This window comes from Salmo trutta, chromosome 21 (assembly GCF_901001165.1).
Source record: "Salmo trutta chromosome 21, fSalTru1.1, whole genome shotgun sequence".
Classification (NCBI taxonomy): Eukaryota; Metazoa; Chordata; class Actinopteri; order Salmoniformes; family Salmonidae; genus Salmo; species Salmo trutta.
The window spans coordinates 16187106-16214020 of record NC_042977.1 but is presented as its reverse complement, the minus strand read 5'-3'; the positions used below and the strand labels follow the sequence as shown (position 1 = coordinate 16214020).

The following is a 26915-nucleotide window of genomic DNA, read 5'->3' as shown; positions in this document are numbered from 1 at the left end:
TCTGGTGTGACCACCATTTGCCTCATGCAGCACGACACATCTCCTTCACATAGAGTTGATCAGGCAGTTGATTGTGGAATGTTGTCCCACTCCTCTTCAATGGCTGTGCGAAGTTGCTGGATATTGTCAGGAACTGGAACGTGCCGTCGTACACATTGATCCAGAGCATCCCAAACATGCTCATGGGTGACATGTCTTATGAGCTATTGAAGAACTGGGACATTTTCAGCTTCCAGGAACTGTGTACATATCCTTGCGACATCAAATCAAATGTTATTTGTCACATGCGCCGAATAAAACAGGTGGAGACCTTACAGTGAAATGCTTACTTACAAGCCCTAACCATCAATGCAGTTAAAAATATATATATAAAAAAACATTTAAAAAAAACAAGAATAAGAAATAAAAGTAACAAATAATTAAAGAGCAGCAGTAAAATAAAAATAGCAAGGCTATATACAGGGGCTCCCGGTACAGAGTCAATGTGTGGGGGCACTGGTTAGTCGAGGTAATTTTTTATTTAACCTTTATTTAACTAGGCAAGTCAGTTAAGAACAAATTCTTATTTACAATAACGGCCTAGGAACAGTGGGTTAACCGCCTTGTACTGGGGCAGAACAACAGATTTTACCTTGTCAGCTTGGAGATTTGATCTAGCAACCTTTCGGTTACTGGCCCAACACTCTAACCACTAGGCTACCTGCCGTAATATGTAGGCACAGTTTTAAAGTGACTATGCATAGATAATAACAGAGAGTAGCAGCAGTGTAAAGGGGGGGGGGCAATGCAAATAGTCTGGGTAGCCATTTGATTAGATGTTCAGGAGTCTTATGGCTTAGGGGTAGAAGCATAGGGACGTGCATTATCATGCTGAGACATGAGGTGATGACGGTGGATAAATGGCACGACAATGGGCCTCAGAATCCCGTCACGGTATCAGTAAAATGCAATTGTGTTTTTTATCCGTAGCTTATGCCTGCCCACAGCATAATCCCACTGCCACAATGGGGAACTTTGTTCATAACATTGACATCAGCAAACCGCTGTCCCAAATGACACCATCTTCCCAGTTGAAATGATTCATCCCTGAAGAGTACACTTCTCCAGCGTGCCAGTGGCAAGGTGAGCACTTGCCCACTGAAGTCAGATATGACACCGAACTGCAGTCAGGTCAAGACCCTATTGAGGATGACGAGCACACAGATGATCTTCCCTGAGACGGTTTCTGACAGTTTCTTCAGAAATTCTTCAGTTGTGCAAACCCACAGTTTCATCGGCTGTACTGGTGACTGGTCTCAGACGATCCTGCAGGTGAATAAGCCAGACGTTGAGGTCCTGGGCTGGCGTGGTTACATGTGGTCTGCGGTTGTGAGGCCAGTTGGACATGCTGCCAAATTCTCTAAAACGACATTGGCAGAGAAATTAATATTAAATTCTCTGGCAACAACTTAAAATTTGAGAGAAATAAACTTTTTGTGGATCTAAATGTTTTTACTCATAATCCTGGACTATCGGACCACCGTTTTAAACCGCAACAAATAATCTGCTCAGACCCCAACCAAGGATCATCAAAAGCTGTGCTATAAATTCTCAGACAACCCAAAGATTCCTAGATTCCTATTTTTGATACTGCCGCAAAGCTAACTAAAAGCAGCATTCCCCAAGAGAGGATGGCTTTCACTTCAGCAGTGATGAATTCATGAACTTCATTAGAAAGCAAATTACGGACTCCTCTTTGAATCTACGTATTTCTCCAAACTCAGTTGTCCTGAGTCTGAACAGAATTGCCAGGACCTAGGATCAATGCAGAAACTCCAGTTTTTTTTTATCTTGACACATTCATGAAAATAGCAATGGCCTCTAAACCGGCAAGCTGCATACTGCACCCTATTCCAACTACTGAAAGAGCTACTTCCTGTAGTTGGCCCTCCTATGTTGAAAATAATAAATGGCTCCCTATCCACCGAATGTGTACCAAACTCACTAAAAGTGGCTGAAAAAGCCAAACCTCCCATTCCTCTCCAAAAAAATTAAAAGCTGTTGCGCAGCAACTTACTGCCATCCTGAAGACAAATAATGTATACGAAACACTTCAGTCTGGTTTTAGACCTCATCACAGCACTGAGACTGCACTCATTAAGGTGGTAAATTACCTTTTAATGGCGTCAGACCAAGGCTCATCTGTCCTCGTGCTCCTAGACCTTAGTGCTGCTTTTGACACCATCGATCACCACATTAATTTGAAGAGATTGGAAACCCTAATTGGTCTACACAGAAAAGTTCTTGCCTCGTTAAGATCTTATCTGTTGGAAAGATATCAGTTTGTCTCTGTGGATAGTTTGTCCTCAGACAAATCAATTGAACGTTTCGGCGTTCCTCAAGACTCCGTTTTAGGACCACTATTGTTTTCACTATACATTCTGCCTCTTGGTGATGTCAAAGATATCTGCTGTTGGATCTGTTGATGATTGTACAGTTGTCTCAAATAAAACTTTGAAGGACCTCAGCGTTACTCTGGACCCTGATCTCTCTTTTGACGAACATATCAAGAATATGTCAAGGACAGCTTTTTTCCATCTTTGTAACATTGCAAAAATCATAAACCTTTCGTCCAAAAATTATGCAGAAAAAGCTTATCCATGCTTTTGTCACTTCTAGATTAGACAACTGCAATGCTCTATTCTCCGGCTACCCGGATAAAGCACTAAATAAACTTCAGTTAGTGCTAAACACGGTTGCTAGAATCTTGACTAGAACCCAAAAAATTATCATATTGCTCCAGTGCTAACCTCTCTACACTGGCTTCCTGTTAAGGCTAGGCCTGATTTTAAGGTTTTACTGCTAACCTACAAACCATTACATGGGCTTGCTCCTACCTATCTCTCCGATTTGGTCCTGCCATACATACCTACATGTACGCTACAGTCACAAGACGCAGGCCTCCTTATTGTCTAAGAAAACAGCTGGAGGCAGGGGCTTTCTCCTATAGAGCTAAATTTTTATGGAATGGTCTGCCTAGCCATGTGAAAAATGCAGACTCGATCTTGACCTTTAAGTCTTTATTGAATACTTATCTCTTCAGTAGGTCCTATGATTGAGTGTAGTCTGGCCCAGGGGTGCCAAGGTGAACGGCAAGGCACTGGAGCGATGAACCACCCTTGCCGGCTCCCCTCTCTCCACTGGGATTCTCTGCCTCTGACCCCATTACAGGGGCTGAGTCACTGGCTTACTAGTTCTCTTCCATGGGTGCATCACTTGAGCGGGTTGAGTCACAGACGTGATCTTCCGGTCTGGTTTGCGCACCCTCGGGCTTGTGTGGTGGAGGAGATCTTTGTGGGCTATACTCAGCCTTGTTTCAAGGTAGTAAGTTGGTGGTCTGTTGATATCCCTCTAGTGGTGTGGGGGCTCTGCTTTGGCAAAGTGGGTGGGCTTGCCATGCGGTAGCAGAGAGAACAGTCTATGACTGGGGTGGCTGGGGTCTTTGAAAATGTTTATGGCCTTCCTCTGACACCGCCTGGCATAGAGGTCCTGGACAGCAGGAAGCTTGGCCCCAGTGATGTACTGGGCTGCACACACTACCCTCTGTAGTGCCTTGAGGTCAGAGGCCGAAGTAGTTGCCATACCAGGCAGTGATGCAACCAGTCAGGATGCTCTCCATGGTGCAGATGTAGAACCTTTTGAGGATCTGTGGACCCATGCCAAATTTTTTTAGTCTCCTGAGGGGGAAAAGTTTTTGTTGTGCCATCTTCACGACTGTCTTGGTATGTTTGGACCGGTCAGGGTGCGGTTGAATATGTCAGTGAAGACACTTGACAGTTGGTCCACGCAGGCTTTGAGTACACGTCCTGGTAATCCGTCAGGCCCAGCGTTTTTTTTTAGGTTTTGTTCCCATCGGCTGCCGAGAGCATTATCACAGTCATCCAGAACAGCTGGAGCTCTCGTGCATGCCTCAGTGTTGCTTGCCTCGAATCGAGCATAAAAGGCATTTAGCTCGTCTGGTAGGCTTGCGTCACTTGGCAGCTCGCGTCTGGGTTTCCCTTTGTAGTCCGTAATAGTTTTCAAGCCCTGTCACATCCGACGAGCGTCAGAGCTAGTGTAGTGGGATTCAATCTTAATCTTTTATTGACACTTAGCTTGTTTGATGGTTCGTCTGAGGGCATAACGGGATTTGTTATAAGCGTCCGGATTTGTCTCCCGCTCATTGAAAGCGACAGCTCTAGCCTTTAGCTTGATGCGAATGTTGCCTGTAATCCATGGCTTCTGGTTGGGATATGTACGTACAGTCACTGTGGGGACTGTTATTTATTGATGAAGCCAATGACTGAGGTGGTGTATTCCTCAATTCCATTGGATGAATCCTGGAACATATTCCAGTCTGTGCTAGCAAAACAATCCTGTGGTGTAGCATCTGACCACTTCCATACTGAGTGAGTCACTGGTACTTCCTGCTTTAGTTTTTGCTTGTAAGCAGGAATCAGGAGGATATAATTATGGTTAGATTTGCCAAATGGAGGGAGAGCTTTGTATGCGTCTCTGTTTGTGGAGTAAAGGTGGTCTAGCGTTTTTTTCCCCATCTGGTTGCACATTTAACATTCTGATAGAAATGAGGTAAAACGGATTTAAGTTTCCCTGCATTAAAGTCCCCGGCCACTAGGAGCGCCGCCTCTGGATGAGTGTTTTCCTGTTTGCTTAAGGCAGTATACAGTAAATTGAGTGCGGTCTTAGTGCCAGCATCGGTCTGTGCTGGTATGTAGACAGCTACAAAAAATACAGATAAACTCTCTAGGTAGATAGTGTGGTCTACAGCTTATCATGAGATACTCTACCTCCAGCGAGCAAAACCTCGAGACGTCCTTAGATATTGTGCACCAGCTGTTTACAAATATACATAGACCGCCACCCCTTGTCTTACCAGAGGCTGCTGTTCTATCCTTCCGATACAGTTTATAACCCGCCACCTGTATGTTATTCATGTCGTCGTTCAGCCATGACTCAGTGAAACGTAAGATATTACAGTTTTTAATGTCCCATTGGTAGGATATACATGCTTTTAGTTTGTCCCATTTCTTTTCCAGCGATTGTACGTTGGCCAGTAGTACAGATGGCAAGGCACCCCGATCTCTTCCCGCAATATCTTTTCTGTCTCTTTCTGGGATGAGGGCCTGTTTGGGTGTCTGAAGTAAATCCCTCTCGTCCGACTCATTAAAGTGAAATTCTTCATCCAGTTCAAGGTGAGTAATCGCTGTTCTGATTTCCAGAAGCTCTTTTCGGTCATAAGAGACGGTAGTAGCAACATTATGTACAATATAAACGGTGAAAAAACAAACAAAATAGCATGGTTGGTTAAAAGCCCATGAAAACGGCAGCCATCTTCTCCGGCGCCATTTTACACTTATCTGGTGTCCTGTGTGAATTTAAGAATGCTCCCTCTAATTCTCTCTCTCTCTCTCCCTCCCGGTGGATCTGAGCCCCAGGACCATGCCTCAGGACTACCTGGTCTAATGACTCCTGGCTGTCCCCAGTACACCTGGTTGTGCTGTTGCTACAGTTTCAACTGTTCTGTCCACAGCTATGGAACCCTAACCTGTTCACCGGACTTGCCATCTTGTCCGGACCTACTGTTTTTGATTCTATCACAGCTGCTGTCTCTACCTCTGAATGACCCTGCTGGTCATCTATGAACGTTTGAACATCTTGAAGAACAATCTAGCCTTAATGGCCATGTATTATCTCCACCCGGCACAGTCGGAAGAGGACTGGCCATCCCTCAGAGCCTGGTTCCTCTCTAGGGAGTTTTTCCCGAGCCACCGTGCTTCTACATCTGCATTGCTTGCTGTTTGGGGTTTTAGGCTGGGTTTCTGTAAAGCACTTTGTGACATCTGCTGATTTAAAAAAGGGCTTTATGAATACATTTGATTGATTATAAATACATTTTATTGATTGTGTGTATGGACAATTTCAGCTCATGAAAGAAACATGGAGCCACTTTACATGTTGCACTTGTTCAGTGTAGTAGTACATTGATGAAGGATCTGAAGTTGCATAAGTCATGAATAAGTACTGGTAGTGAGGTCCAGTGGCTTGTGATTGAGTTTTTGCGGATTGTTTTATTTATTTAACTAGGCAAGTCAGTTAAGAACAAATTCTTATTTACAATGACGGCCTAGGAAAAGTGAGTTAACTGCCTTGTTCAAGGGCAGAACGGCAGATTTTTACCTTGTCAGCTTGGGGTTGTTAGCTCGGGGATTCGATCTAGCATTCTTTCAGCCCAACACTCTAACCACTAGGCTACCTGCCGGCAAACAGCTGAAGCTGTTGCTTCCCTTATAATGACAATAAATGCAAGTGCGGGAATGTTTTGTTCAAAAAAATGCTTTTAAAAAGCTAAGTAGCAAACAATAACACTTGCCTAAACTCATATTTAAAGAAAGTATATCTTTAAAATGTGGAATTAAGCCATACCCACTGATGCACTGTAGATAAGTGTTAACTCGGTTTTGTTCGGCATTTTCCGTCTCTCGGCACACTTCATGACAGCATTTGCGACCATTTTGCTGACGTGCTTGTGTGTCTGAGTGGAGCTGAGGTTTAAAGAATAAATAGATACACGAAAATAAACCTCATTCGGCAATGGACGGGTATGTGTTCACGTTTGCATGTTGCTCTTAATTAGATTCGTTTAAGGTTTTAATGTTGCATTGAAATAGCTATTCAATAACGTTAGCAAGCTAGCTAACTCACTGGGCCACGTTTGCCTTCGTTCTGGACATGGTGCCCGTCTGCCACCCATCTTGTTAGAATTACATTAGCTAGCTAATGCGAGTACAGTAGAACTTGACATCGTGTATTGATTGGTATACCTAGCTACCCAGGAGGTGTGATGAATACGCAAAAAATTGAGTATCGTCAATATTTATACAAGTTCGTTTGGCTAACCATTCACAATGTCGTGTTGTTATTCACAATATGTTCGCTACTACCTAGCTAGGCGTGCAGGCTCCCCTGCGCTTTGTTATGGTAGTATGGCAGGTTTCCTTTGTCTCTTCCGATGAGTTAGGTGGGCACTGTAGCTAGCTATCATGTACCGCTAGCTGGCAAGGTCTGATACTCGAATATACTAAAGTAGAATTTGCAATGCGCTTTTATATACAACCTGTAAATACGATGAATACACATTTAGCTAAATATAATTGACCGCCAACACTCACGCGCTCTGGAAGCTGGTTTTAGCCTGGATGGATAACGTTAGCAAACCGGTAGGATAGTAGGCGTAGCTAACTTGATTATTAATTGCAGACACCCTAGCAATATTTTTGGTTCCGTTAATTTTCATGTTTCTTATTCAGCATTGCCACTGATGTTGCAGTTGGCGTGAAGGTGAGTTTGCACTTTAGCACCTGACTTTTCAGGACACTTTCATCAATTGGGAAATGATGTACCAAATATATTAATGTATGCATTCTTATTTTACAGAGAGGCTCAGATGAATTAAATCTCTACAGCACCAGCCCTAACTCTGTGACTGGTGAGCACTTTTTCTGTCCCATCCAGGCATATTGGAAAATACAGCTAAAGCCATTCACATTCTAACATATTATCCAGTCAATTGTCATTGACATGTTTTAATGGCCCAGTGCAGACAAAAATGTGATTCCTTCCCCTGTGTTTTACATATATTTCCACATTGAGGTTGGAATAATACTGTGAAAATTATGATCATGCCCTTTTTGTGTAAGACCTGTTTGAAAAGACCGCCTGAAATTTCAGCCTGTTGTGGTGTGATGGAGTGGCGCAGCGGTCTAAGGCACTCCCTGGTTCAAATCCAGGCTGTATCACATCCGGCTGTAATTGGGAGTCCCATAGGCAGGCACACAATTGGCCCAGTGTCGTCCGGGGAAGGTCGTCATTGTAAATACAAATTTGTTCGTAACTGACTTGCCTGGTTAAATAAAAAAATACGTGTTTTGGTCTGCCTGAGGCGGTGAATTACTTAAACTAATAAGAAAGAGTTCCAAACTGCTCTGCCAAAACCAGCTAGTTTTCCCCTCCCCACTTGTTACCCAGAAATGATTTGATGTTATTTATGTTATGTTTAGTATTATATTGATTACTGCATTGTTGGGTTCAGGCCTTGTAAGAAAGGCATTTCACTGTACATACTTTAGTAGAAGTAAAGATACCTTAATAGAAAATGACTAGAGTAAAAGTGGAAGTCACCCAGTAACATACTTTGACTTTTACTCAAGTAGTATTTGTTTTTACATATACTTAAGTATCAAATGTAATTGCTAAAATATACTTAAGTATCAAAAGTATAAATCATTTCAAATTTCTTATTAAGCAAACCACACGGTATTATTTTCTTGTTTTTGATTTAATTTACAGATAGCCAGGGGCACACTCCCAACACTCAGACATAATTTACAAGTGAAGCATTTGTGATTAGTGAGCCCGCCAGATCAGAGGCAGTAGGGATGACCAGGAATGTTCTCTTTTTAAGTGTGTGAATTGCACAATTTCCTGGCCTGCTAAGCATTCAATATGTAACTAGTACTTTTGGGTGTCGGGAAAATGTACAGGATAAAAAGTACATTATTTTCTTTAGGAATGTAGTGAAGTAAAAGTTGTCCAAAATATAAATGGTAAAGTACAGATACTCAAAAAAAGAGCGTTGGACCAGTAACTAAAAGGTTGCTGGATCGAATCCCCGAGCTGACAAGGTACAAATCTGTTAACTGCCCCTGAACAAGGAAGTTAATCCACTGTTCCCCGGTAGGCCGCCATTGTAAATAAGAATTTGTTGTAAATTGATTTGCAAGTTAAATAAAATAAAAAATCAATTTAAGGGCTGAGGACAGCTGATGCGATATATTCATGCATGATGCTTGATTTCACAGCTAACGGCAATGACAGCAGTAAAAAACTGAGAGTAGAGGACAGGATGGAGAGTCCCCCATCCCGGGTGCTCCACATCCGGAAGCTGCCCAGTGAGGTGTCTGAGACGGAGGTCATTGCCCTGGGCCTACCGTTCGGCAAGGTCACCAATATCCTCATGCTGAAGGGCAAAAATCAGGTGAGTTTTGTGGTGGAAATTGTATTGGATATTTATTTTTTTATGCCGTTATTGTAGTGGCTTGATTAGGGCCAGGAGTTTATCCTGACCATAAAAAGCAGGGGTATGCAACTATGGAGCAGATGGTCGGGGGGCGGAACAATATAAGTTGTACACTGCAAATTGACCATAACTATGGACAAAAATGATTTTTTTTTTAAATATGCAGAACAAAAATAAGAACGCAACATGTAAAACGATCCCAGAAATGTTCCAACTTATTTTTCTCAAATTTGGTGCAAAAATTTGATTACATCCCTGTTTAGTGAGCATTAATCTTTTGAAAAGATTATCCATCCACCTGACAGGTGTAGCATATCAAGAAGCTGATTAAACAGCATAATCATTGTACAGGTGCACCTTGTGCTGGGAACAGTAAAAGGCCACTCTAAAATGTGCAGTTTTGTCACACAACAGAATGCCACAGATGTCTATAGTTTTGAAGGAGCATGCAATTGGCCTGCTAACTGCAGGAATGTCTAACAGAGTTGTAGCCAGAGAATTGAATGTTAATTTCTCTACCATAAGCTGCCTCCAACATCGTTTTAAAGAATTTGGCAGTACCTCCAACCGGCCTCACAACCGCAGACCATGTGTAACGACGCCAGCCCAGGACCTCCACATCCTGCTTCTTCACCTGCAAGATAATCTAAGACCAGACAGCTTGTGAAACTTCTGTCTGTAATAAAGCTCTTTTGTGGGGGAAAAAAAATCTGATTGGCTGGGCCTGGCTTGCAAGTGGGTGGGCCTATGCCCACCCATGGCTGCGCCCCTGCCCAGTCATGTGAAATCCATAGATTAGGGCCTAATGTATTTATTTAAATTAACTGATTTCCTTATGATCTGTAATTCAGTGAAATCGTTTACAATGTAGCATGTTGCGTTCATATTTTTACATTGAGACACGATCACATCTTTTTTTCAAAACATTTTTATGGGAATACTTGGTGAACAGATATCCTAAATGAAACCCATTTTTTTGCTGAATTCCTGGTGATTTTAGTCTTTATTTTTTTTAAACCAAGACCAACTTTGGGGCTGGTTTTGGTCTGTGGACCGCCTGTTGCCGACCCCAAATGAAAAGGGATTTTTGCATTGATTTTGGCCCTTTGCCTACTTCCCCAGAGTTAGAAACTTGTGGATATACCATTTGTATGTGTCTGCGTCCGGTAATTTGCGAGGTAGTTTCTCGTACCAATAACTAACTGATGTTAGCGCAATGACTGGAAGTCAACAGCTAGCATGACTTTTGCGTTACTGCTAGTTAGCAATTGTGCTAACCCTAGTTAGCATCTTCCTTCAAACTGAAGCAGAGAGGGAACATGGTATATGAGTTTATCTGACTCCTATAGATGAAGGGCTTCATTGACAATTTTGAAGTATCCCTTTAACCGTATCAGTCCCGAGATCCCAGCAAGAATCGTCTTTTCATTTGACTTTAATTTGTCTGCATGTCTAGCTTTTATATTTAGCCCCACAATTAAGTGTTTTACCATTTTCTTTTCAAGACAACCAGGGCTACAAGTAGAACACAAAACAATTTGACAAACCGTTGCATTCATTACTTTTATTTACAAATAACGTCCACCAAATCAAAAACTGATAGAACTGGATTCATATGAATGCTATAAGAACAAAAATTGTTTGCTCACCGGAAAGTGAATATCCAACTACTCAGTAACAACTGTGTGGAGTTTGTGACTGCAACTATGTGAGCTTATTACATTATAGACACTATGTCCTAAGATTTCCTATGATCTATGTAGAAGAACCCCTTACCTTCTCTCAAACCCCGCTCTAGCTCAGCCCTCGTTAATCACAGAGGCTAATAGTTGGTATCTACCGATGCAGTAGAGATGGACAAATCAAATTAAATCTGAGGCTCAAACACACAGTTTGAAAGGGGTTCAAGACTAAAATGCGCCCGCGTTACGGTGGGACTCTTGTGTTAAACCTCGCCTGAGCTTTCCCTGTTCAGGACAATTGTTCAGGAACTCCTGACCCTAAGGTTATTTAAAAAAAAAAAAATTTACTACACAATTTAATACGACAACGTAGTACTGGGCATAGAACAAATGTTTCCTCTTTTTGTCTTCTGTCCATGTGCAAGGCGTTCCTCGAGCTGGGTACAGAGGAGGCGGCCGTTACAATGGTGAACTACTATACGGCAGTGACGCCTCAGGTTCGCAACGTCCCCGTGTTCATCCAGTTCTCTAACCACAAGGAGCTCAAGACAGACAGTGCTCTCAACCAGGTGAGATTCTGTCCTTTCCCAGAAAATACACCTGTGCATGACTAGTATTGAGTCTCTAGTGTAGACACACAGAAATGTTGTACTAGGCAGCCTTGGCATTTGCGACTAAATCTATAAAAGTGCAGACTGCCATCTTAATTTCTTATTTTCTCTCTTCCTCTCTTTCATACATACCCGCCCAGCGTGCACAGGCTGTCCTCCAGGCAGTGTCGGCGGTTCAGGAGGGTGGCTCTCCCAACTCTGACACCAGTGCGCTGGATAGTGTTCTAGCGCAGGCCCCGAGCCCAGTGCTCAGGATAATCATCGACAACATGTTCTACCCCGTCACTCTGGACGTCCTCCAGCAGATCTTCTCCAAGTTTGGAACAGTCATGAAGATCATCACGTTCACCAAGAACAATCAGTTCCAGGCCCTGCTCCAGTTCAGCGAACCAGTCAACGCCCAGCAAGCCAGACTGGTGAGCAGACGTTCAAACCAGTAGTATATTCAGTTCCTCAGTTCTCAGTCAATTTACCTGTTAAAATTAAGGTTGATAACAATTCTGTTTGTCTCCTGGTCTCTCTCTCTCCAGAATATCACAATGTTGAAAACAAAATGTATAAAAACAAAAAGCTTACTAATGAAGTTATATTTCTTTCATCACTTTCTCCAGTCCCTGGACGGCCAGAACATTTACAACTCATGTTGCACACTGCGGATCGACTTCTCCAAACTGGTCAACCTCAATGTCAAGTACAACAACGACAAGAGCCGCGACTACACCCGGCCCGAGCTGCCCGCTGGCGACGGCCAGCCCTCCCTAGATCCTGCCATGGCTGCTGCCCTCAACAAGGACTCCTCCCTGCTTGGTAAGATCTGCCTCCACCTGTCCAACCATCTTCTCTCTCCCTCTGTTCTCTCTTCTTTTTTTTCCAGACCTGTCCAGTCAGCTCTCTCTCCTCTGTATAAAAGTCAATACCACTAAGTGCTTTCTCTCAATGGGAGGCAGGGTATACACAGTTGAAGTCGGAAGTTTACATGCACTTAGGTTGGAGTCATTAACTAATTTTTCAACCACTCCACAAATGTCTTGTTAACAAACTATAGTTTTGGCAAGTCGGTTAGGACTTATACTTTGCATGACACAAGTAATTTTTCCAAAAATTGTTTACAGACAGAGTGAATTATAAGTGAAATAATCCATCACAATTCCAGTGGTTCAGAAGTTAACATACACTAAGTTGACTGAACCTTTAAACAGCTTGGAAAATTCCAGAAAATGATGTCATGGCTTTAGAAGCTTCTGATAGGCTAATTGACATAATTTGAGTCAATTGGAGGTGTACCTGTGGATGTATTTCAAGGCCTACCTTCAAACTCAGTGCCTTTTTGTTTGACATCATGGGAAAATTAAAAGAAATCAGCCAAGACCTCAGGAAAAAAATTGTGGACCTCCACAAGTCTGGTTCATCCTTGGGAGCAATTTCCAAACGCCTGAAGGCACCACTTTCATCTGTACAAACGATAATATGCATAAACGCCATGGGACCATGCAGCCGTCATACCGCTCAGGAAGGAGACGCGTTCTGTCACCTAGAGATGAACGTACTTTGGTGGGAAAAGTGCAACTCAATCCCAGAACAACAGCAAAGGACCTTGTGAAGATGCTGGAGGAAACGGGTACAAAAGTATGTATATCCACAGTAAAACGAGTCCTATATCGACATAACCTGAAAGGCTGCTCACCAAGGAAGAAGCCAGTGCTCCAAAACCGCCATACAAAAGCCAGACTACGGTTTGCAACTGCACATGGGGACAAAGATCGTACTTTTTGGAGAAATGTCCTCTGATCGGATGAAACAAAAATAGAACTGTTTGGCCATAATGACCATCGTTATGCTTGGAGGAAAAAGGGGGAGGCTTGCAAGCCGAAGAACACCATCCCAACCGTGAAGCACAGGGGTGACAGCATCATGTTGTGGGGGTGCTTTGCTGTAGGAGGGACTGGTGCACTTCACAAAATAGATGGCATCATGAAGAAAAATTATGTGAATATATTGAAGCAACATCTCAAGACATCAGTCAGGAAGTTGAAGCTTGGTCGCAAATGGGTCTTCCAAATGGACAATGACCCCAAGCATACTTCCAAAGTTGTGGCAAAATGGCTTAAGGACAACAAAGTCAAGGTATTGGAGTGGCCGTCACAAAGCCCTGACCTCAATCCTATAGAAAATTTGTGGGCAGAACTGAAAAAGCGTGTGCGAGCAAGGAGGCCTACAAACCTGACTCAGTTACACCAGCTCTGTCAGGAGTAATGGGCCAAAATTCACCCATCTTATTGTGGGAAGCTTGTGGAAGACTACCTGACACGTTTGACCCAAGTTAAACAATTTAAAGGCAATGCTACCAAATACTAATTGAGTATGTAAACTTCTGACCCACTGGGAATGTGATGAAAGAAATAAGCTGAAATAAATCATTCTCTCTACTATTATTCTGACATTTCACCTTCTTAAAATAAAGTGGTGATCCTAACTGACCTAAAACAGGGAATTTTTACTGGGATTAAATGTCAGGAATTGTGAAACTGAGTTTAATTGTATTTGGCTAAGGTGTATGTAAACTTCCAACTTCAACTGTACATATCTAATGCTTTGTAGAGGTAGTAGGTGGACAACAGAAATCCATACCAGCCCAGTAACACACCACGAAGTGACAAACAAAAGAAGGAACAAGATCAAAATGGGTCACTGTATATTATCGACAGTCTGTTCCAAGCCATAAAAGGGCCTTGTCGATTTGATCAACATTTTCTACATTATAACTACTCTCATCCCGCCCTACCCAATGTGTATATTTTAGCCTTTTTGTGTACACTCTCTGTAGGTACCCCCTCAGGAATGGTAGCTCCCTACTCTAGCGGTGGAGGGTTTCAGTCTTCTCTCTCCTACTCGCAGGGCGGAGGTAACTATGCTTTACGTTATCTTTTCTTTCTTTCACTCTCAAGTCTTACCTGGTGTGTGTTGTCTAGGGGCGAACGAGACAGAAATAGTTGGTGATATAGCAACCACTCTTGTCAGACCAAGGAAGAAAACATGTCTACTAGAATGTTTGACTTGTTTGAAATACACTGAACAAAAATATAACCGCAACAATTTTAATGATTTTACTGAGTTACAGTTTATATAAGGAAATTGAGAAATTCATTAGGTCCTAATCTATGGATTTCATGCGTCTGGGAATACAGATATGTATCTGTTGGTCACAGATACCTTTAAAAACAAAAAGAAGAAGTAGGGAGGTGGATCAGAAAACCAGTCAGTATCTGGTGTGACCACCATTTGCCTCATGCAGCGCGGCACATCTCCTTCGAGTTGATCAGGCTGTTGATTGTGGCCTGTGGAATGTTGTCCCACTCCTCTTCAATGGCTGTGCGAAGTTGCTGGATATTGGCAGGAACTGGAACATGTTGTCGTACATGTTGATCCAGAGCATCCCCAACATGCTCAATGGGTATGCAGGCCATGGAAGAACTGGGACATTTTCAGCTTCCAGGAATTGTGTACAGATCCTTGCGACATGGGGCTGTGCATTATCATGCTGAAACATGAGGTGATGGTGGAGGATGAATGGCACGACGATGGGTCTCAGGATCTCGTCACGGTATCTCTGTGCATTTAAATTGCCATCGATAAAATGCAATCGTGTTGGTTGTCCGTAGCTTATGCCTGCCCAAAACATAACCCCACCGCCACCATGGGGCACTCTGTTCACAACGCTGACATCAGCAAGCAAGCATTTCGCTACACCTGCAATAACAGCTGCTAAATATGTGTGTGATTTGAAACCACTCGCCCACACGACGCCATGCACGGTACGCTGTCTGCCATCTGCCAGGTACAGTTGAAACTAGGATTTGTCTGTGAAGAGCACACTTCTCCAGTGTGCCAGTGGCTATCGAAGGTGAGCATTTGCCCGCTGAAGTTTATGATACCGAACTGCAGTCAGGTCAGGACTCTGAGGACGACGAATACGCAGATGACCTTCCCTGAGAGGGTTTCTGACAGTTTGTGCAGATATTCTTAGATTGTGCAAACCCACAGTATCATCAGCTGTCCGAGTGGCTAGTCTCAGACAATTCCGCAGGTGAAGTAGCCAGATGTCTAGGTCCTAGGCTGGCGTGGTTACACGTGGTCTGCGGTTATGAAACCGGTTGGACGTACTGCCAAATTCTCTTAAACTATGTTGGAGGCGGCTTATGGTCGAGAAATTAATATAAAATTATCTGGCAACAGCTCTGGTGGACGTGTCTGCATGACAATTGCATGCTCCCTCAATTTGCATCATCTGTGGCATTGTATTGTGTGACAAAACTGCCTTTTTAAAAAATTTTTTTTTTTTTTATTGTCCCCAGCACAATTTGCACCTGTATAATGATCATGTTTAATCAGCTTCTTGATATGCCACACCTGTCAGGTGGATAGATTATCTTGGCAAAGGAGAAAAGCTCACTAACAGGGATTTAAATAAATTTGAGACAATTTTTTTGTGCGTATGGACATTTTCTGGGTTCTTTTATTTCAGCTCATGAAACATGGGACCAACACTTTTACATGTTGCGTTTTCATATTTTTGTTCAGTGTATGATAGTTGCTTGAGAATAACCAAGGATGTCGTTATGAAAGGACTTAGAACATGTGGAATAATGAAAGGTTAGCTTTAGAGTTGACTAACCTTTCGTGTGTCTTGAATAGCTTTTGACAGAGGTTGTGTGTGTGTGTGTGTGTGTGTGTGCGTGCGCATGTGTCCCCGTGTGAGTGCACGTGCTCCTGTGTGCGTGTCTGGCCCATTATGTAAATGTTTGCGGGCATAGCATGCACACTAGCGCATCGATTCCCAAACTAGGGGTTGCAACCCCACGTGGGGTCGCCTGTTTTGAAAATGGAGTCGAGAGAGAGAGAGAGAGGAGAGAGAGAGAGAGAGAGAGAGAGAGAGAGAGAGAGAGAGAGAGAGAGAGAGAGAGAGAGAGAGAGAGAGAGAGAGAGAGAGAGAGAGAGAGAGAGAGAGAGAGAGAGAGAGAGAGAGAGAGAGAGAGAGAGAGAGAGAGAGAGAGAGAGAGAGAGAGAGAGAGAGAGAGAGAGAGAGAGAGAGAGAGAGAGAGAGAGAGAGAGAGAGAGAGAGAGAGAGAGAGAGAGAGAGAGAGAGAGAGAGAGAGAGAGAGAGAGGGAGAGAGAGAGAGAGAGAGAGAGAGAGAGAGAGAGAGAGAGAGAGAGAGAGAGAGAGAGAGAGAGAGAGAGAGAGAGAGAGAGAGAGAGAGAGAGAGAGAGAGAGAGAGAGAGAGAGAGAGAGAGAGAGAGAGAGAGAGAGAGAGAGAGAGAGAGACTCGACAAAAAGAAAGTGCTCGGTTCATAGAACCTCGGTACGTCAGTAACCTCTGGTACTAGCCGCTAGATGGGGTTGTAATAAACAGTGGTGCCTGTTTTCCTCCTACCAATGTGTGTGTATCTTTTTGAACGGTTTAATACTATGACCCCATCACTGAAAGATAAGACTCTCGGGAACACGTACATGTCTTCTGTTGTGCTTTACAATGCCCACAAGCCGCGCAGAACTCATTAAAACAAAGTGGGCAACACCAGGCACTAAATCAGTCGGGGGGGATCTTCCCTATTGCCTGATGATCTTCTAAACTTCCCAATACCTTTCTGGTGCATTTGTCATTTCAAACCATACTTCCTTCAGATTGAAAAAAATAATAAAAAAGCCCCAATTAAAAAAGATAACATTGGCTGTTTACATTAGTTTTTATTTTTTACATGGTGGTGTTGTGCTGTAGCACATGGCTGTGTGGTGTGCTTTGCCTGGGCTTGCTCTCTGTGTCCCCATTACCATGTTAACGTGCCTGGCTCTCTGGCCATTCCTCCAGGAGCCATCAGTCCTCTGAGTGCTGCGGCTGCAGCGGCGGCAGCTGCAGGGAGGGTGGCGCTCTCCGGACACTCTGGCTGCAGCGGCGTGCTCCTGGTCAGCAATCTCAACGAAGAGGTCAGTAACATCCCCCAGACCTCCCCCTTTCTCTCGCTCTCCTCCTACAGGAGGATCTCATGCTTCGCTGACAATACATACTTGTTCATTGTTTCTGACATGGACTTAGAGCAGACATTTATTATGGTTGGTATGACTGCTGATATTTTATGAGTGGAAAGGCTCAGAAGTTAAGGGAAATATCCCCATCTGTACAATTTGGCTATTTAGTTGCACAAGTACTCAGTACCTGCATGGAATGATCTATTATACCCCTTAATCAGTACACAGATCTGAAAATATATTTTATAAGATGGCTACAACTTAAATGACTACTATATTCAGTGTTGCTCAGTATTCCTTGACTGTTATTCTATAAAGCTCTGCTGCACACACACCATCTAGTTTAGCCCTTAGAAATGCAGACCCAGTTTTCCTTGCGTAACATTTTAAGTGATTAAGACTGCCAAAGGAGACCCCTAATAACCTATTTCTGGAAAAAAGTCTAATTGACCTGATTTGTATCACTTAATACCCTGCATAAAGACTGTGACATAGACGGGTTAGCTGACAACAAACGATGCTCGCGATTATGTTATGTGCGCGATTATGTTGTGTTATGATTCTGGAAGAACAGATAGTTAGCAACTTAAAATAAGTGGCTCGTTTTATCTTCTTTGATAGCATATATTGTTTTGACATCACTTCTATGCAAAAATTCGCTAGCTAACCAACAACTTTATCAATGTGTTTTGAGACAAGTGCTCATTGTGCAAATGTATTTGTTTTCAATAGACATTGGCGACAAATATAGTTTACATGTTGTCAACAATCGAACAGGCTGACTACACCGTGCGTGAGCGTTGCAAAATAAATGTAGAAATCTATGTTATTCAATTATTGCACTAACAATGCTTGCGCACGCCAACGAGCGTCTGCGTTGCCAAGGGCTAAAATAGAAGTCAGTTCTATTTCTGATGCAGATCGCGCTGCAAGTCCTGCCTCTCCCATCTCCTCATTGGTTTATAGAAGCAGGTACCCACGTGCCATCTCCTCATTGGTTATACCCACGTGGGTGACAGAAAGATGAATGAGGTCAGTGGCGGTAAGGCACCTAATTTATGAAAGTTGCCAATCGCAATATAAAGTCAAGAGAAGAAAAAGCCTGGAAGGAAGAGAGATGACTAGAAACGATTCGGTTGACCGTTTTATGTGTGGATTAATTGGCGGAGTAGAGGACCTTGTGCATTTCAGGTAAAATAACAACTGAATGTTTATGTCCCAGGACAAATTAGCTAGCAACAGCAAGCTAGCTAAATAGGACAAATTAGCTAGCAAGTGCAAGCTAACTAGCTATATTGCCATAAATGTTTAATGCTTTTCAACCTGTCCTCAAATTAATATAGTTGGTTCAGAGTTTGTTTTGATATTTTAACCTGCGTGTCGTGATCGCGTTTGGTGTGGGGGGACAAAATATATTCATGCACGATGGCGCACGCACGCACCCAGCCGGTTTGGGTTCCGTGTAAGCCAACCCAGTCTGTTTTGCCCCATAGTTGCGCACACTGTTTTGTTGCTAAGCAACCAATCCGTCTATATAGACAGGTTAACTGACAACGTCACGAAAATGATGCGTGCGAATCAGTGGCCACAAGCCGCGTGTTATGATTCTGAACGGTCAGACAGCTAGAAACGATGACAAGAAGCAGCCATGTGGGGAATCGTAGGTGTCTCGTTCAGTTCCTAGTATCTTGTTAATGATCTTGTTTTTGACTGATTTCATGTCAACGCTAATATGGCTAAAATTTGCTAGCTAACCAACAAATGTAACGATGTATTTGAGGCATTTGCCTATTGTGCAAATGTATTTATGCTTTCAATAAACATTTGGAGGCAACAGTTAACATGTCAACAGTCGATAAGCCAACCCTGTCTGTTTTGCCCCATAGTTGCGCTGCTAAACAACCAACCCGTCTATAGGACATCAGGTTTTAATGGCTTAGTCTGAGGGTTTAAGTACCAAGATGAGTGGATTGTGTTTCTCTGTCAAGCGTCTTTCACCATGAGGAAAGATGGAAGGGTGGGAATGAACGTTGTTGCACATCCAGTCAAGAGATGTAATGCGAGGGATGATGATGATGCATTCTCACATCGGTGCTCATTTATGTGAATTTTATGTTAGCCTCAGTGCTTGCATATGTTTTTTGTCTCCATAGCCTAAGTCAACTGAACTGCAGTTACTTCTCAGGCTCTGTCTTAGTGAATGGAGGGGCTCCGTTCACTCTCTCTCTTTCTCTATCTGCTATGCATTCTGTGCAAATTTTAACCGCTGTCCTAAACTCTCTCTCTTTCTTTCTCTCCCTCCCTCCCTTTCTCCCTCTTTCATGTCAAGTGATAGTCCTTCCTAACTGTCGTTCTTTTCTTTCAAGCCCCCCCTCCTTCACTCCTCTCTCCCAATGCCTTTCTCTAAGCTATGTCAAGTTGGTATAAACTGTGGGGGCTATACCAACCACTCCCACCCCAAATTTTCTCAGCCACTGTCTCTCTATCTATGCTATATCTATAAATTCTCGACAGAAGTAATATTCTCTGATCATTTCTCTCTCCAAACACTGGGTTTGTGGACTTGAACATGATAAGTTCTGTTTATGCCATAACTTTGTAAGGTGGTTTTCATGTCTTTACCTGCATGCCCCAAACGCTCCTTCTTTGGAAATTGATAGAGGGTAGCGCCCCTGCCACCCGCTTTAACCAATATTCCTGCATTTCATATGCTACCAAGCTTACTTATGTTACTAAAACCTTAACTTGAGACTCTTCTGCATGCCCAATCCATGCCCCCCCTCATCACTATTGGCCACAAACTAGGCTTGTAAATGTACTCTGCTCCCCCTTTGGTCTCAGGTGTTGACATTTGGCACTATTATTTCCTTGTATGTTTGGGATTAAAGCCCCCCACAGCAAAACCAAATCCAGCCATTTTCTGACCTGCATTTCCAATGTACTGACCTGTTTTTATTTTTGTCCCCCACCCCAACTCTTTGTTTTTGATTTACTCCGCATTGCTGCCCCCTCCCACCCCCCTTCCCCTCGTTCATTCCCACCCTTCCGTGTTTCCCCCTTTGTGTCCTGTCCGCACCCTCCTCCTTTCCTCCCCCCTCCTTCCACACGTTCATGCTTTGTGCCTGAACAAAAATGTTCCTCCTCGGACCAACTTCCCCAATTAACTGCCTTGAACCCATGCTCCATGACCACCTCACCATTCTACGGGAAACCACCCTCCGTTATGGATGATCTGTCCATCTCCGCTCTACCTCCGACTCTTCTCTCTACCTGTCTTACGCTGCTTGCTCTTCTCTCCTTCTAAAGATGGTTACGCCCCAAAGTCTGTTTACCCTCTTCGGTATGTTATCGTTAGCACTCTACCTTTTCCGTTTTTAGTTTTTACTCCATGTTTTTTGTTTTCTCTCTCATTTGATTTATGGTTAGTATTTCCATAGTTGAGTAACTGTTTCATGTTTTTCTTTCACGTTTTGTTTAATCGCACATATTGATTCAGTTGAGTACAGATTTTGGCCTTCAAGGCCTCTAGTCTCATCTCTCTCCATCTCACTCCATGAATAAATTACGCTAATGCATGGTTGATTATTTGGCATGTTTATTTTTATTTTTCATTTCACAAAGCTTGTTTTTTGGAGGGATTTTATCAGCATATTCTCTATTCTCTATTCTCTCTCTCTCTCTGTTATAAGGCTATTGTTCGAAGACTCTCTTTGATTGGTTTAAATCATATGGATGATTGCTCCATCCTTTTTCACGTCTCATATTTAAACTCCCTAAAGCACTAACTTTGTCCTTCATGGTTCACTCCTCCCTCTCCTCTGCCTGCCTTTTGCTCTCTCCTCCTCTCTCTTCCTCCCGCCGTCTGCCTATCATTATAATGAAGGGGTGTACGGTGATGCTCAGCGCGTGAAGATCCTCTACAATAAGAAGGACAGTGCTCTCATCCAGATGTCGGACGGGAACCAGGCCCAGCTCGGTGAGTGGGTGCCTATTTGCCGTTCACATGCAACGGTTGGCAGGCTTCAGCGCGTCAGGCAGCATGCGACTTGAAAACACGTCATTTAAAAAAACAAACTGATTTCATATTATGAGGCATCTTACCTTGCTTGAAAGTAGCATAAAGTCAAAATCCGACCACATCATGGAGGCAATTATTTCATAAAGACTTCCATATGCCATTGTAACCAGTAGCGCCTCTCTTATGTTCTATTGGTTTTCAAATCACCTTTCTTTCATTGTCCGGTAGTCATATTAGTAACCCGTGCTAGTTGTTGAATCTTTAGTTGTCCTTTTTTTAATAAACATTTATGGATATTTTTATCTGTCAGATTAAACCCCTACCATGTGCGGTGTGCTTTTGACAAGTGTTTTCCTGCTAACTGCATTATGGAATGAACATTTGCGCGGCGTAACCTACTGCTTTGCGCGCATTGCCGTCGCTTATAATGAGAAGACATTAAGCTAAATGTTCTGATCTGTTGCATCAGCCTCAAAGCTTTTTAAAGTTGTTTTGTATGTATCCTAGGCCTGCCTACTGGTTGTATGAATTTGGATCTATCGTCCCACTACTGTCCCAGTCTGTTTGGAATAGGCATTCTTTCTCGCGCAGAATGACAAGATTAATAGAATAGATCAACTTTTCTACAATGGAGGATAGTAGTTAGACATTGGCTAGAGATTTTGCTGTTTGCTTTACTCGTCTGAGGAAGAATAACTGTCCACATTTACTTTATCATCAAAGTGCGCATCGGAATTTCGTAAGAAGGACGCACACCGTTGCATCCCGTGCATCTTCGAGTTGCATGTTCTGTTAAAATGAATTGCCACAATCTAAATGTAATTCATTTCTGTCATTCTGAGCAGCACCCCTAATCAGGTTAAGTACCCAATGCATATCGATCTGATACATTTCTCAAATTTCCAGTGAATTCAAATCCTGCTGGGCAAATGTCTGGGGCCACATTTTCCTGACGGAAACCCTGTTCCTAACTAATCAGTTAATGAATCAATCAAGTACAAGGGAGGAGCGAAAACCTGCAAACACTCGGCCCGAGTGTTTGCTCGGCACGTGTGGAATGAGCTCGGCACGTGTCCTCCTAGCTGGATCCTAAAGCAACTCTTAACATTTCTAATACGTGGTAGATATAAAGGATATAGACACCTGTATACTGTTGAAATGTTTTTTCTTTTCTTTTTTTGGACAATGTGCAGGCATCTATCCTTTCTATTAGGCTGTTTCTGAAACCTATGCACTTGTGGCTGACATTATTTTGAAATGAGTACTATAAAAGAGCAGACGCAGCCTGTCGTTGTTTCTAATTAATGGCAGAGAAACATCTCCACATTAACCACATGAGAAACATGTCACTGTAACCATGTTTCCTATTTGCCTTTCCTCAGCGATGAGCCACTTGAACGGCCAGAAGATGTATGGGAAGATCATCCGTGTGACGCTCTCCAAGCACCAGACGGTGCAGCTGCCCAGAGAAGGGCTGGATGACCAGGGCCTAACCAAGGACTTCACCAACTCCCCCCTGCACCGCTTCAAAAAGCCAGGCTCCAAGAACTTTCAGAACATCTTTCCTCCGTCCGCCACGCTCCACCTCTCCAACGTCCCGTGAGTTTGTCTTGTGGTTTGGCTTGATTCTGTCTAACATTTCATGTTTGTTGTGTGCTAGCTAGTGCATTAGCATGGTCTATGGAGTTCCTCAAGGCTCTGTTCTTGTACCACAACTGTTTTCATTATATGCTGCCTCTCTGTTACGCTACATGACCAAAAGTATGTGGACATCTGCTCCTCAAACATCTCATTCCAAATCATGGGCATTAATATGGAGTTGGTCCCCCTTTGCTGCTATAACAGCCTCCACTCTTCTCGGAAGGCGTTCCACTAGATGTTGAAACATTGCTGCGGGGACTTGATTACATTCAGCCACGAGCATTTATGAGGTTGGGCACTGATTTTGGGCAATTAGACCTGGCTCGCAGTCGGAGTTCCAATTCATCCCAAAGGTGTTTGATGTGGTTGAGGTCAGGTCTCTGTGCAATCCAGTCAAGTTTTTCCACGTCGATCTCGACACAACATTTCTGTATGGACCTCTTTGTGCACGGGGGAATTATCATACTGAAACAGGAAAGAGCCTTCCCAAACTGTTGCCACAACGTTGGAAGCACAGAATCGTCTAGAATGTTATTGTAAGTTGGATCTAAGGGGCCTAGCCCGAACCATGATAAACAGCCTCAGACCATTATTTCTCCCCCACCAAACTTTACAGTTGGCACTATGCATTGGGACAGGTAGCGTTCTACTGGCATTCGCCAAACCCAGATTCGTCCGTCGGACTGCCAGATGGTGAAGCGGGATTCATCACTCCAGAGAAAGCGTTTCCAATGCTCCAGAGTCCAATGGCGGCAAGCATTACACCACTCCAGCCAACGCTTGGCATTGCACATGGTGATCTTAGGCTTGTGTGCGGCTATCTGCCAAGGAAACCCATTTAATGAAGCTCCCGACAAAGTTATTGTGCTGGCGTTGCTTCCAGAGGCAGTTTGGAACTCGGTTATGAGTGTTGCAACCGAGGACAGACTATTTTAACGCGCTACGTGCTTTAGCACTCGGCGGTCCCGTTTTGAGAACTTGTATGGCCTACCACTTTGCAGCTGAGCCGTTGTTGCTCCTAGACGTTTCCACTTCCCGATAGCAGCACATACAGTTGACCGGGGCAGCTCTAACAGGGCAGAAATTTGACTAACTGACTTGTTGGAAAGGTGGAATCCTATGAAAGTGCCACGTTGAAAGTCACTGAGCTCTTCATTAAGGCCATTCTGCTGCCAATGTTTGTCTATTGAGATTGCATGGCCTTATGCTCAATTTTTATGCACCTGTCTGCAACGGGTGTGGTTGAATTAGCAGAATCCACGAATTTGAAGGGGTGTCCACATACTTTTGTGTATATATAGTGCATGTTATTTGGTTGCGAGAGTGATAGAACATTAGCATTGTTTATTTTTGCACTAGACTATATTGTTTTGTAGTTTTGCTACTGTATTTAAAGGGATACGTTGAGGTTTTGGCAATGAAGACCTTAACTTCCAGAGTCCGACAAACTTGTGGATACCATTTGTATGTCTCTGCGTGCAGTTTGAAGGATGTTGCTAACTAGCGTTAGCGCAATGACTGGAAGTTTATGGGAACAGCTACCATGCTAACTGTTCCTGTAGACTTCGTCATTGGGCTAACCAATAACGCTAGTTAGCATTGGCTTGCGAAACTACCTTGAACTTCCTTCATACTGGATGCAGAGACCTAAAAATGGTATCCACAAGTTCATCTGACTCTGGGGAAGTAGATAAAGGGCCTCTTGCAAAATCCCGAAGTATCGTCTTTAAGGGTTGGCTGTAGTGCTGGTTAGAAGGTCTTGCAATACAAGTAAATTGAAGTAGTTTAAAGTGTACCATTGCATTGACATGGCTGAATGTGCTTGCGTTGCGTTTCGCTCACTGTTGATTTCGGATTTGACAGGGAGGACGTGACTGAGGAGGATCTGAGACAGCTGTTCTCTAATGCAGGTGGCACTGTGAAGGCATTCAAGTTTTTCCAGTAAGACACCATCTTTAACTGCCTTTAACTTCTGATCAAATTTAGTCCCAAGCCTTGACCTTGGAACACCATTTGGAATGTGCCGCCATCATCATCATAATTTTATGTGTGTTTGACTAGATCGTGGTTATCTGATCACGTTCTTCTCCTCCCCAATATAGAGGCCACAAAATGGCGCTACTCCAGATGTCTACAGTCGAGGAGGCTATCCAGGCCTTGATGGACCTCCACAACTACGACATGGGCAGCAACCACCACCTGAAGGTCTCCTTCTCCAAGTCAACCATCTAGATGAACCACACCATCACAACCCACCCCAACCCCTTCTCTGACAAATCTCAATGTGTGGTGCTCACGTCTTCAGTCCCCTCGGGGAGACCACAATGATACTCACCTCCTAGGGAAAACATTTGAACCAGTCATTCCTTTTTAGACAATATTGATTATCAAAAGCCCCACACTAGATGTGACGGTAGTTTCTACGATGCCATTGTCGTAAAACATCACCCGTCTAGGTCCCTTTATCCCTCTCCGCCTTAGTTTGTGTGGTTGGCAAGCTCCCTCCCTTTGTTCATCACGAGAATGAATTGGATTCCCTCTTTTTCTTAGAATGAATCAGCGAAAATGTGCCTTACTCAGCAAAATATTCTCATCGTTTTTGCCTCCTTACGTTTCTAAAAGTGATAGAGGTCTAGGCACATTCTGTTTGGTTGTGGTTTCTGTTTTGTTTTCCCCTCCCCTTTTACATTACTTGATGTTCACCCATTTGAAATGTAGATTTAATAGTTTTTGCTTTTGCGCTTTGTTGATGATTAACCTGATTTAGCGGACTTAGATAAGGAATCCCATCTCTATTCAGTTGTTTGGGTTGTTTAATCCCAAACAACTCAAGGCAAGGCCATTTTGCCCAGGTTGAGAATGATTACTGTAAAGGCTGTTGACGCCATTGTACACTTCACCTGCTAAGGATGACTGCTTAGATGTTCCCTTACTGACTGTAAATGCTGTCTAGATGTTTTTCAAACCTTACTTGCATATGCCAATGTTCCCCTTTTTTGGTCAATAATTTTTTCTTTGATTGAAAATGGCAGTGAATATTTTTGAGCATGTAGTAATGGGTCATGGTAGTAGTGAAGACATGTTGCTGTTGCATGCGTCCAACACCCGAATGGGCAATGTGTTCACTGGTCAAAGTGAAGTATGATTGTACATGAGGACGGACTACCTGTTGGGACCAAAGTAAATGTGCCTATAGTCCTACTTTACGATTTAATTTAAAAGAAAAATATTTCACAAAAGCAAATGTGGATTATGTGTTTGAGAAGGGGGAACAATACAAATCAATGTCGAACCCTCGCAGAATGTTTCTCCTTGATTTCAACAATCTTCTGTTGTGTTTTTTGGTCAAGAATTACCCTTAAACTACACAGCTTCAGTTGAAGCAACAACAACAACAAAAAGATTGGAATGTGTGGGGAAAAGTTATCAATATTTTCTACATGGATTGAGTTTTTACATCTCAATTGTAATAATCAATATAGTTTGGAAAAGGCACGATTAAAAAGCTCATTTTCTACCGAGTGAGTCCATGTTTGATGGTTCCTGCTGTGTGTACCTACTCTGATTTACATCTGTAGCATGCTCAATAAACTTTCCTGTAGCTCTATTCACCCTCTTCTGTCTCTATGCTCTCGCTTTCTTTCTCCTCTACACCTCACTCTTACTGTTCTGATTTTTCTCTGCCCAGGGTGGGAAATCAACATTTCTTTGTGGCACAAAACTGCAAACCAGAAGATGACTACATTTTAAAACATATTTACTAAATTTGAATTTCCCACCCTGCTTTCCACTCTTGCTTTACTGAGATCTCTCTGACTCAACTGTC

At 43.2% G+C, this 26915-nt stretch overlaps 1 protein-coding gene across 1 annotated transcript; it reads left to right on the top strand.

Moving 5' to 3' along the window:
* The first annotated feature begins 6517 nt into the window (after window positions 1-6517).
* On the top strand, window positions 6518-26610 carry ptbp2b (polypyrimidine tract binding protein 2b). Its single transcript, XM_029704504.1, has 14 exons — window positions 6518-6638; window positions 7347-7377; window positions 7474-7525; window positions 8898-9073; window positions 11223-11366; window positions 11549-11824; window positions 12020-12215; window positions 14233-14310; window positions 17273-17388; window positions 20737-20770; window positions 21314-21406; window positions 22831-23047; window positions 24953-25030; window positions 25192-26610. Exons 1-14 carry the CDS (start codon window positions 6631-6633, stop codon window positions 25319-25321), a joined length of 1629 nt encoding a protein of 542 aa, XP_029560364.1. The 5' UTR covers window positions 6518-6630; the 3' UTR covers window positions 25322-26610.
* Window positions 26611-26915: the final 305 nt, after the last annotated feature.